Raw genomic sequence first — 12909 nt, 5'->3', positions numbered from 1 at the left:
GTTGAGATACCCTATATACTCCTTGCCCGTTAAAAAATCATTTACTAATAATTTTTATTGTGGAAGTCATCCTGACGCACAGAATAAACAATCACAGCAGGAGGTAATCAGGTGAAGTGCCGTGAACAAAAGGAACTTCGTGCGCTATTCAATAAAAAAGTTTCCTAAAATACTGATAACCATTAGCCACATGTACACGCGTAAATTGAAATCTCCTGACGTATTAAATCGTTTCTTTCTTTCTGTTCAGCGTATGTTGAGATTGCTTGTTCTAATGGGTTTCGCGCATTGATACGCAATTTAAAAATTTACAATACATCCAGCGGTGTTACAAATTTAGCCTGTGCAGGCCCTTGACCATAAACAAAGATATAAATCGGAAAACTTTGTAAGTTTCGTATCAAAACAGAGTGAAGTAAATAAAAGAAATCGAAGCTTCACAGTGGTTTGCATCGCATGTTAAACTGTACAATATTCTCAAGTCAGCGCTATCTGTAGGTATCCACCAGATCAATACAACCGATCTGGTCGTCACATCAAGTTCCACGATAAAGCTCTCCTTTCAACTTTCCTCCAACTGTTTCACGATATAACGGTGTCATATGAACCAACATGATGGATGCACAGAATCACACTCTGTTCGAACTCAGTTCATTCCTTCGTTGAGTCGTTCTGCAGAGACTTTATATCATCAGATGTTGATTCTTTGCTTCTGCGCTTGTATGTATAAATCTCAAGATGGGTAGTCTGGCACAGAAGAATTTCGGTGGAGTATCTGGTAACGTTTGTTCACGTGGTACGTGATCGGAACTGGTACAGTCCTGTACGATGACGTAACAGACTAACGATAACGTTCTCCCTATTGAATTTTGCTCGTAAACTAAAGTACTGAATTTCTTGCCTAGGTCGAATGTATTTCAGGAAGTGCCATTTCAGAAATCAGTTACAGGCCATTGCTCAGTTTTCAAGTCTGCATGAGCATTACGTCCTATTACAAAGTATTATACTCTGTGGAACACCTGCTGAGACGGTGACGATGTGTGGGAGAACAGTTCTCACTCATGGGTATGAAGAATATTCCTAGCTAACATACAAAGGCTCTGCTGCACTCGCTAGCAGAAGAAGTCGACCTCAACATCAAGGTAAGAGAAAAAGCTACATGTGGCGCTGTGACGGGAAGACTGAAATTTAATTCCCTTTCCGAGTGGTTTGAGTCGTGTGTCTCGTTAAACCACTTTCTCTAGATGCTCGGCGTGTTGGTTTCTGCAGACTTCGTGGGAAGATTTTCTGTACGACTTGCACATTCTCCTCGGTGCTGGATGTCGAGGAGCGACTTTTATGGAACAGCATTTCTGTGTCGCCTATGCAACTACCGGAGAACACGCTATTATAACACCATGTAGTCCCCTCTGTGCTCGTATCAACAGGCGACAAATATCGAATTGTAGCTCCAGCTGTGATCAAAGCTCAGAGTGACATTAAATGCTGAACCTTGATTGACTACTAATATTTCTTGTTAAGGAAACTGTAACAGGGTGTGAAACAAGGATCCTTTTTCATGCGACTCTTTTGATTAATAAAATAAACAAAAGAAATATTCTGTACGAGCCACATTCCATCTATTGTACTGCTGTATGGATCTTTCTCTGCTGATAACGTCAGACGCTGAACCATGGTCTGCAACTAAGATTTCATATTAAAGAAATTACACCAGTGTACGGAACAAGGTTCCTATTTCATAAGACTCTTTCAAATAATAAAAAAGGAAATATTCAAGTAGGAGTTACATTCCACACATTGCATTGCTTTCGGGACATATCAATCCTGATAACAACTCATCAGCGACTATACCTGCTGTGTTAATGTTTACTCTTACAATGAAGTTTTAACTTCCTCTCTATATGAAGTGGGAAAAAAACCCATTAGATTCAGTGGTGAATGAGTTTTCAACGTCATTTATGACAGAGACATTATTTGACGGTAGATTAAAAATAACTGAACGCAAACTAATGCAAAATGACCTGATGAAAGCGCAGTGTAGCCTCGGAGGATGGAGATGAAATTTAGGGACACTATTTGTCTCTTCTTACTATTGCGAAGTCGGAGGATTTTCCAGTCGTTAGAAGTAGTTAGGTGCACATAAAAAAATCAAAATAGTGAAACTGTATCCCAGTTGTTACATGCGAATATTCATCACATCACTTCCTTGAGCAAGGGGTCCAATCAAATATCCCACATAATCGCATATAAGTAATGAAACTTTCCATGTCCCATTTACGAATTGTACAGCAGGACAGCTTCACTTATCAGACAAGGGAAAAATCAGACTCTCACAGAGATAAGGTTGGCAAAACTGATGTAGGGCTCAAAGGGCTCTGAGCACTATGGGACTTAACAGCTGTGGTCATCAGTCCCCTAGAACTTAGAACTACTTAAACCGAACTAACCTAAGGACATCACACACATCCATGCGCGAGGCAGGATTCGAACCTGCGACCGTAGCAGTCGCACGGTTCCGGACTGCGCGCCTAGAACCGCGAGACCACCGCGGCCGGCAAAACTGATGTATTTTTTCCTCACGTTGATATATATTGCGCAAATCAACAGTCAACTTGATCAGCGGATTAGTTTGGTTTATAGTAAGTTTCAAAAAGTTCGTGTTGTGTGTGGTTTGTTGTACGGATAAATGGAATATCGTATCATCATTAACTCTCTTGTTTTCTACTTCATTTTCAGCATTTCAGAAATGAATGGTTGCGTTCAAACAGGACGCACCGCTTTCGAAACTGATCCACAAGAACAACATTCCGAAACTTCAGACAAAGATATTAGATATTATTGAACTGCACAGCATGAAAGATGGGCAGTTAACAGACTGCGAAACTGTTGAGGCCGTAGGCATATCAGAAAAATACAGTTCGTTCTGCATGAATAATTAACTACGAAAACATTATGTGGAATATTGTTGCCGCATTCGTTTAATGTTGACGAAATGGAAGTATTAAAATATCTCTGCAATGTTTGCAGTTTTAAAGTGGATACAGCTGTATTTGTGCGTTTATTTGTAACTCCATAGGAAAATTTGGCTTCTTCTCTTGGAAAAGTTGTGAGCAGTGTTTTCTGGAATATATCAAAGACTGTTATTTTTGATTAACTTCCAAGGGATAAATAGGTTAGCACACAAATCGTCATGACATTGTGGATCTTGAAATGATACGTGCCGGGACTGCACTGCAAAAGAAAAAAAAAAATCAGAACGACTCATAAGCTTAAAAACGTGCTTTGTCATTGGGAAAACTGGTCAATTTGATGTACGAATTATTCGAGTATCCGTCCTGTTTACCAGATTTGGCACTGTATATATTCGATATGCAGGTATTACCACATGCAAGGTATTAGTGGTCGCACAGCTATCCAATTTCAATGAAGAGATTAAGGCGTCACTGGCTGGTTATGTCATAGGCGTTGTAGAACTATACTTCAGCGATGAATCTAGTTATTGCAAAACCGTTCGACAAAGTGCGCAGGTGCAAAAGGAAGGAAAGGAAGCAAGATGAGGATCTACGTCGCGTGACGACATGGCCGTTGGAGGTGAAGCGGCAGCTCGTGTAGGGAAACTGTAAGAAATGAAATACATAATGTAATTTTCAAAAGAACTACCCCTGCATTCACCGTATGTCATTTAGAGTAACGATGGGAAACGCAAATTACGGTGATCAGGTGGAGAGTGGCGCCCCTACCACCACAATGAGAATGCAATGCTCTATTGTGCCACCTCGAATGGGTACATAAAAGGAGGTCACGTCGAAAAGTAGGAGAATTTTACCTGTAACAAGCAGACTTTCCTTGGTAACGTAGCCTTACCATTCCTCTATAGTACTGGACTGAAACATAATTTTTAAATTGTTACGATTTGTCAAGAGTAATTTCGTAACGTGAAACTGATGATGAGTTCCAAGATCGAATTCGCAGACCAGACTGTTTGATTTTCGTTCAGCTCCTTCCACGCCAGTCCTGTAGGGCTTTTGAAGTTCTATCGTATCTACTGACAGCCTTGGGAGAGCCAGCCCTGACAAAACTCTACCATCTGGTGAGCAAGATGTATGAGACAGACGAAATACCTTCAGACTTCAAGAAGAATATAACAATTCCAATCCCAAAGAAAGCAGGTGTTGACAGATGTGAAAATTACCGAACTATCAGTTTAATAAGTCACGGCTGCAAAATACTAACGCGAATTCTTTACAGACGAATGGAAATACTGGTAGAAGCCGACCTCGGGGAAGATCAGTTTGGATTCCGAAGAAATGTTGGAACACGTGAGGCAATACTGACTCTAAAACTTAACTTAGAAGATAGATTAAGGAAAGGCAAGCATACGTTTCTAGTATTTGTAGACTTAGAGAAAGCTTTTGACAATGTTGACTGGAATACTCTCTTTCAAATTCTGAAGGTGGCGGGGGTAAAATGTTGTTGTTGTTGTGGTCTTCAGTCCTGTGACTGGTTTGATGCAGCTCTCCATGCTAATCTATCCTGCGCAAGCTTCTTCATCTCCCAGTACCTACTGCAACGTACATCCTTCTGAATCTGCTTAGTGTATTCATCTCTTGGTCTCCCTCTACGATTTTTACCCTCCACGCTGCCCTCCAATGCTAAATTTGTGATCCCTTGATGCCTCAAAACATGTCCTACCAACCGATCCCTTCTTCTAGCCAAGTTGTGCCACAAACTTCTCTTCTCCCCAATCCTATTCAACACCTCCTCATTAGTTATGTGATCTACCCATCTAATCTTCAGCATTCTTCTGTAGCATCATATTTCGAAAGCTTCTATTCTCTTCTTGTCCAAACTAGTTATCGTCCATGTTTCACTTCCATACATGGCTACACTCCATACAAATACTTTCAGATACGACTTCCTGACACTTAAGTCTATACTCGACGTTAACAAATTTCTCTTCTTCAGAAACGATTTCCTTGCCATTGCCAGTCTACATTTTATATCCTCTCTACTTCGACAGTCATCAGTTATTTTACTCCCTAAATAGCAAAACTCCTTTACTACTTTAAGTGTCTCATTTCCTAATCTAATTCCCTCAGTATCACCCGATTTAATTTGACTATATTCCATTATCCTCGTTTTGCTTTTGTTGATGTTCATCTTATATCCTCCTTTCAAGACACTGTCCATTCCGTTCAACTGCTCTTCCAAGTCCTTTGCTGTCTCTGACAGAATTACAACGTCATCGGCAAACCTCAAAGTTTTTACTGCTTCTCCATGAATTTTAATACCTACTCCGAATTTTTCTTTTGCTTCCTTTACTGCTTGCTCAATATACAGATTGAATAACATCGGGGAGAGGCTACAACCTTGTCTCACTCCTTTCCCAACCACTGCTTCCCTTTCATGCCCCTCGACTCTTATAACTGCCATCTGGTTTCTGTACAAATTGTAAATAGCCTTTCGCTCCCTGTATTTTACCCCTACCACCTGCAGAATTTGAAAGAGAGTATTCCAGTTAACGTTGTCAAAAGCTTTCTCTCTAAGTCTACAAATGCTAGAAAAGTAGGTTTGCCTTTCCTTAACCTTTCTTGTAAGATAAGTCGTAAGGTTAGTATTGCCTCACGTGTTCCAACATTTCTGCGGAATCCAAACTGATCTTCCCCGAGGTCGGCTTCTACCAGTTTTTCCATTCGTCTGTAAAGAATTCGCGTTAGTATTTTGCAGCTGTGACTTATTAAACTGATAGTTCGGTAATTTTCACATCTGTCAACGCCTGCTTTCTTTGGGATTGGAATTATTATATTCTTCTTGAAGTCTGAGGGTATTTCGTATGTCTCATACATCTTGCTCACCAGATGGTAGAGTTTTGTCATGACTGGCTCTCCCAAGGCCATCAGTAGTTCTAATGGAATGTTGTCTACTCCCGGGGCCTTGTTTCGACTCAAAAGGCTATTTACAATTTGTACAGAAACCAGATGGCAGTTATAAGAGTCGAGGGACATGAAAGGGAAGCAGTGGTTGGGAAGGGACTGAGACAGGGTTGTAGCCTCTCCTCGGTGTTATTCAATTTGTATATTGAGTAAGCAGTAAAGGAAGCAAAAGAAAAATTCGGAGTAGGTATTAAAATCCGTGGAGAAGAAATAAAAACTTTCGAGGTTCGCCGATGACATTGTAATTCTGTCAGAGACAGCAAAGGACTTGGAAGAGCAGTTGAACGGAATGGACAGTGTCTTGAAAGGAGGATATAAGTTGAACATCAACAAAAGCAAAACGAGGATAATGGAATGTAATCGAATTAAATCGGGTGATGCTGAGGGTATTAGATTAGCAAATGAGACACTTAAAGTAGTAGATGAGTTTTGCTATTTGAGTAGCAAAATAACTGATGATGGTCGAAGTAGAGAGAATATAAAATGTAGACTGGCAATGGCAAGGCTGAGTGTGTCTGAAGAAGAGAAATTTGTTAACATCGAGTATAGATTTAAGTGTCAGGAAGTCGTTTCTGAAAGTATTTGTATGGAGTGTAGCCATGCGTGGAAGTGAAACGTAGACGATAAATCGTTTGGACAAGAAGAGAATAGAAGCTTTTGAAATGTGGTGCTACAGAAGAATGCTGAAGCTTAGATGGGTAGATCACATAACTAATGAGGATGTATTGAATAGAATTGGGGAGGAGTTTGTGGCACAACTTGACTAGAAGAAGGGATCGGTTGGTAGGACATGTTCTGAGGCATCAAGGGATCACCAATTTAGTACTGGAGAGCAGCGTGGAGGGTAAAAATCGTAGGGGAGCTGAAGAAGCTAGCACAGGATAGAGTAGCATTGAGAGCTGCATCAAACCAGTCTCAGGATTGAAGACCACAACAACAACGACATCGTAGTAATAATAGTCGGCAAATACGTACTTAAGTAAGTACTAGTTTCCATTCGTTCCATCCACAAATAGAGGTATATCTACAGATTGGGGGCGCAATAAAAAGTAACATCCGCAGCGCACTGTAAAGAGAACAGGTTTATATAGACGCCGATGTCTTGCTAAAACGCGAGTACAAGTCCTAAGTTCTCTGAAGCTGTCAATAACGACAGCCAAAACCCGTAGAATAAGCAGGTGTCTGGCTGCTGAGCACCTGGTTGTCAGTGACCCTATGCCCACCACAGCCGAGAGCAACACGAGGCCGGCGCTCACCTGCAGAATCGGCTTCCAGCGGCGCGGCGTAGTCGCCGGCGAATAGTGCAGCAGCTGCGAGCAGCAGCAGCAGCGCCGTAGCCTCAGCAGACATGGTGATGACTCGACGGCGGCAGCGCGGGGGGCGCCTCATATAGCGGCGGCCGGGCTGCCGTGGGAGGGGGCCCCCATCCCGGCGGCAAACGGGGGCAGGCGGCGGGAACACCCGGGTCGTTCACCACGGCCGCTGTCGCCTCCCCGGAGAAAGCGGCGGGTCGGCCACTCACCCCTGCGTCGCCTCTCTAAACATGACGGCTATCTCGAGAGTAACTTCGGTTTGGTTACCAACAGTGGCACTCATGACTTTTCACTACCTGTGTTGACGCTATTGTCTACAGAGAAATCGTAAAGGCTGGATAATTATAACGAAACGCGGAACAGCAGTGCCTGCACGATGCAATGGCCCTGCATGTCCGAAAGAACGATGATGGTACTTCTTAAGGGAGACGTACGCGAAAATGATCAAAATTGTTAAAATTTTCTAGGTTGTAGAGAGTTTTAGAGAGAGCATTAGGGAACGATTGACAAGAATGGGGGAAACAAATACATTAGAAAAAGAATGGGTAGCTTTGAGAGATGAAATAGTGAAGGCAGCAGAGGATCAAGTAGGTAAAGAGACGAAGGCTAGTAGAAATACTTGGGTAACAGAAAAGATTTGAATTTAATTGATGAAAGGAGAAAATATAAAAATGCAGTAAATGAAGCAGGCGAAATGGAATACAAACGTCTCAGAAATGAGATCGACAGGAAGTGCAAAATGACTAAACAGGGATGGCTAGAGGACAAATGTAAGGATGTAGAGGCATATACCACTAGGGGTAAGATAGATACTGCCTAGAGAAAAATTAAAGAGATCTTTGGAGAAAAGAGAACCACTTGCATGAATATCACGAGCTCAGATGGAAAACCAGCCCTAAGCACAGAAGGGGAAGCAGAAAGGTGGAAGGAGTATATAGAAGGGCTATACAAGTGGGATGTAATTGCGGGCAATATTATGGAAATGGAAGAAGACGTAGAGGAAGATGAGAAGGGAGATATGATACTCCGTGAAGAATTCGACAAAGCGTTGAATGACCTACGTCGAAACAAGGCCCCGAGGGTAGTCAACGTTCTGTTAGAACTACTGATAGCCTTGGGAGAGCCAGCCCTGACAAAACTCTACCATCTAGTGAGCAAGGTGTATGAGACAGGCGAAATACCCACAGACTTCAAGAAGAACATAATAATTCCAATCCCAAAGAAAGCAAGTGTTGAAAGATGTGAAAATTACCCAAATATCAGTTTAATAAGTTACGGCTGCAAAATACTAACATGAATTCTTTACAGACGAATGGAAATACTGGTAGAAGCCGACCTCGGGGAAGATCAGTTTGGATTCAGTAGAAATGTTGGAACACGTGGGGCAATACTGAACCTACGACTTATCTTAGAAGATAGGTTAATCATTTGTAGACTTAGAGAAAGCTTTTGACAATGTTGACTGGAATACTCTCTTTCACATTCTGAAAGTGGCTGGCGTCAAATACAGGACGTCAAATACAGGGCGTCAAATAACATGGAAATAAAGTGTTCCCGGACCCATGTCTGTGTATCACGTTTTATTCCTCTATGAGTGAGGAATGTTTCCTGAAGGTCTGACCATACCTTTTTGTTAAACACTGTCGATTTAGAAATAGATCCGCCCCGTACTACCTCACTTCACCGAGACCAGTGTTTTCAGTACAGTTCTGACAAACATTAGTCCCTCGTTCTAATCCGGGATAATGTAATGAGATGCGTGCTGGAACCATCATCGTTTGTTCAATATTTGCAATGCGTATGAACTCTTGAAACGATCGTAAAAATTAAAAACACATAAACACCTCAAAAAGTCTTTCACAAAATAAATGGTTCAGATGGCTCTGAGCACTATGGGACTTAACTTCTGAGGTCATCTGTGCCCTAGAACTTAGAACTATTTAAACCTAACTGACCTAAGGACATCACACACATCCATGCCAGAGGCTGGATTCGAACCTGCGACCGTAGAGGTCGCGAGGTTCCAGACTGTAGCGCCTAGAACCGCTCGGCCACTCGGGCCGACAGTCTTTCACACCTTCCGTACATCTGCAAATGTGTGTGGGCTTAGATTCAAGAGCAGCATGAAATGAAAGGTTGAATCTTATGACATTATAAAAATAACTTTACTATGATTGACACGGTGTAACATAATCAACAGCTAAAACTGACACGGTGAAAATAAACAATAATATACAGCAACGATAACAAAACCGAAAACGTTCCAGTAAATTTGGCTCCTCTTACGAGTCCTTTGCGAGGTGACTGCGAATGTGCAGTTACAACTTCTCTATGAAATATTATCGTAGTTACTGCAGATGGAACCGTAATTTCAACTTTTCGATTAAGTCCCCATATAATCGTGCTCAAATTTCACCCACGGCCAATAGCTGGGGAAACTGATACATGCGTGATGGGGTACCATCACATTTTTCTACTGACGTAAGACAACATCTAACGTGTCAGTATGATCCAAGATGGACAAAGCCCCATAATGTCCTTAGAGGAGGATTGAAACATCCGAGGATGTCGACAGTGTCAAAGTTTGTCAAGGACGTCTTCTGTAGCTTATCGCACAGCAAACTGTTGTTTTAGACTGGATTTTTCTGTCTGGGGTCTGCATCTACATCTACATGTACATCTATATGCGTACTGCACCATTCACAATTAAGTGCTATCAGACGGTTCATCGAACCGCCTTCAGGGTATTTCTCTACCGTTTCATTCTCGAGCAGCGTGTGGGAGAAAGGAACACTGAAATCTTTTCGTACGTGCTCGAATTTCACTATTTTATTTCAATGATCATTTCTCCCTGTCTTGGTTGGCGTCAACAAAATACTATCGCATTCAGAGGAGAAAGTTGGTAATTGACATTTCGTGAAAAGATGTCGCCGCAACGAAAACGCTTTGGTTTGATTGTCACTCCATCTAGCGTGTCATATCTGTGACACTCTCTCCGATATTTGGCGATACTACAAAATGTGTTGCCCTTCTTTGAACTTTTTCGATGTCCTCCGTCAATCCTATCCCTTACGGATTCCATACCGAGCAGCAATATTTCAGAAGAGGACGGCAGGTGTTGTGTAGCCAGTCTTTTAGCAAGCCTGTTCATCTTGTAAGTGTTCTGCCAATAAAAAATCTTTGGTTCGTATTCCCCTCAAAAGCGAAGCGAACACCTCTCCAGTCGACACGGTTGTCGAACTGAACAGCGAATTTTACAGTCTCTTGTGTAGAATAGCTATTTATTCTGCTCACTTTGAAATTAATTCCAAGCAGCTTTGTTTGATAATGTTCACTTATTATTATCGATTTCGAAGCTCTCCGATGGTTTTATCATAAGACACATGCCACGACAGTCAAATTGCTGCACAGTCGCTAAGTACCGGGTGATCAAAAAGTCAGTATAAATTTGAAAACTTAATAAACCACGGAATAATGTAGATAGAGAGGTAAAAATTGACACACGTGCTTGGAATGACATGGGGTTTTATTAGAACCACCCCATATTGCTAGACGCGTGAAAGATCTCTTGCGCGCGTCGTTTGGTGATGATCGTGTGCTCAGCCGCCACTTTCGTCATGCTTAGCCTCCCAGGTCCCCAGACCTCAGTCCGTGCAATTATAGGCTTTGGGGTTACCTGAAGTCGCAAGAGTATCGTGATCGAGCGACATCTCTAGGGATGCTGAAAGACAACATCCGACGCCAATGACTCACCATAACTCCTGACATGCTTTACAGTGCTGTTCGCAACATTATTCCTCGACCACAGCTATTGTTGAGGAATGATGGTGGACATATTGAGCATTTCCTCTAAAGAACATCATCTTTGCTTCGTCTTACTTTGTTATGCTAATTATTGCTATTCTGACCAGAAGAAGCTTCATCTGTCGGACATTTTTTGAACTTTTGTATTTTTTTTTTTTTTGTTTTTTTTGTTTTGGTTCTAATAAAACCCCATGTCATTCCAAGCACGTGTGTCAATTTGTACCTCTCTATCTACATTATTCCCTGATTTATTCAGTTTTCAAATTTATACTGACTTTTTGATCACCCGGTATTTATCTACATAACATGTCACGTATAGCTTCACATTAACTGGCATCCTCAATGAAAATGGTTTTCCTGTTCTAACGTACATGTTATCTGCGTGTGTCATAGTTTTATAAGTTGGTTTTATTCCCAGTACTGAATAACGAATTGCGTTGATGATTTCCGTCACCTTCTACCGCTAGCTCCACTCATCTCGTTATAGCGCTTTTATCTGCAAAGAGAGGCTTTCTAGTTATGTGTATGCACTGTGAGTTGCGTAAAATTGGACTAGAACATTCTTACGTTTCACCTTAATTCTCAACATAATATCATTGAGCCAGGTGTCGCATTGTTTAAGAATGTGGCTACGCAACTAGAAGGAATGGGTTCATATCTCCGTTCAGTCACACAGATTGTTTTCTGTATACTCTATAAATCGATTAAGGCGAGTGCTGTATTGGTTCCTTTTGTCTCCTCCGAGCTTGTGTCCTGTCTCTTGACCGCGTCGTCGAATGAACGTTAAATAATAGTCTTCCTTCAGCTTTATATTGTGTGACTTTCTTGCGCCTAACGCAGCACTGGACACTGTTCTGTGTACGCCCATCGTGGTACTTAGATGGCGTTTTGAAGCTATTGATAATAGACGAAGCTCTACACTGTAATCAAAATTGGTTCGAATGGTTCTGAGCACTATGGGACTTAATATCTGAGGTCATCAGTCCCCTAGAACTTATAACTACTTAAACATAACCAACCTAAGGACATCACACACATCCATTCCCGAGGCAGGATTCTAAGCTCGAACGTAGCGGTCGCGCGGTTCCAGGCTGAAGCGCCTAGAACCGCTCGCCACACCGGCCGGCCGACAATAATCATTTTCTTCTTTCTTGAAGAGGTGGTAACCACTGAAAGTCCAGTAACAGCTGTAAGTGGAATAGTCAAGCAACTTACATTTGAAACTTGACAATTTTCCCAAAATTTCTGTGTCAGTATACGCGGACGACGTTGTGAGGAAGTAAACTACACGTGCGCTCAACATGTGAAGTCTTATTTCTATTTTTCTCCCTGATATTTTGTTGAACTGATTGTTCTGCCACAGACCGAAACCTGCCGTACTTTTTTGTCACAAAAGACGGCATAGCTTTCTGCTATGGGGACGGGGAGATGGGGTGCAAGAGAGGGCCCTCGTCTCCCCCTTTTCCCTCTCCTCCTGAAACCTGGAGTAATGAGTTTTCATGCACATCAAAGTTCTCATAAACTTGTACAAGTCAGTGCATAGACACAATTATCTGGGATATAATAAGTTATTTTTGTCTCCTATAAACTTTAGTTTTTGCAGCATAACACGTCTCGAAATTGACTAACTAATTTGAAGCAAAAATTTCCGTTTTAGACTCTCGTCCCCCCCTCCCCAGTTCTTGCCTTCCTAGTCCGGGCACAGATTCGTGAACCGTCATCAGAGTATAGCGCGAAGAAGATCCTTCCTTATACAGACTTCTTGCCCAATGGTTGTTGTCTATCTTTTATACTTTCACAAACCTCGCTTCGATAAAGGGAATATTTCTTTCCTTGTAATCTTCTACGACATGAGTCAT

At 41.8% G+C, this 12909-nt stretch overlaps 1 protein-coding gene across 1 annotated transcript in view; it reads right to left on the bottom strand.

Annotated features, from left to right (window-relative positions):
• LOC124545441 (U-scoloptoxin(19)-Sm1a) overlaps positions 1 to 7283 on the bottom strand; it is a 59243-nt gene extending 51960 nt beyond the window's left edge. The window contains exon 1 of the mRNA XM_047124368.1: positions 7190 to 7283. Within this exon, the coding sequence (XP_046980324.1) occupies positions 7190 to 7283 (94 nt within the window). The remainder of the gene's footprint in view (positions 1 to 7189) is intronic.
• Positions 7284 to 12909: the final 5626 nt, after the last annotated feature.

The sequence above is a fragment of the Schistocerca americana genome, chromosome 1 (genome assembly GCF_021461395.2).
Source record: "Schistocerca americana isolate TAMUIC-IGC-003095 chromosome 1, iqSchAmer2.1, whole genome shotgun sequence".
In the NCBI taxonomy this organism is placed as follows: Eukaryota; Metazoa; Arthropoda; class Insecta; order Orthoptera; family Acrididae; genus Schistocerca; species Schistocerca americana.
The sequence above is the reverse complement of the archived record's forward strand: the minus strand, read 5'-3'. Positions and strand labels throughout refer to the sequence as shown.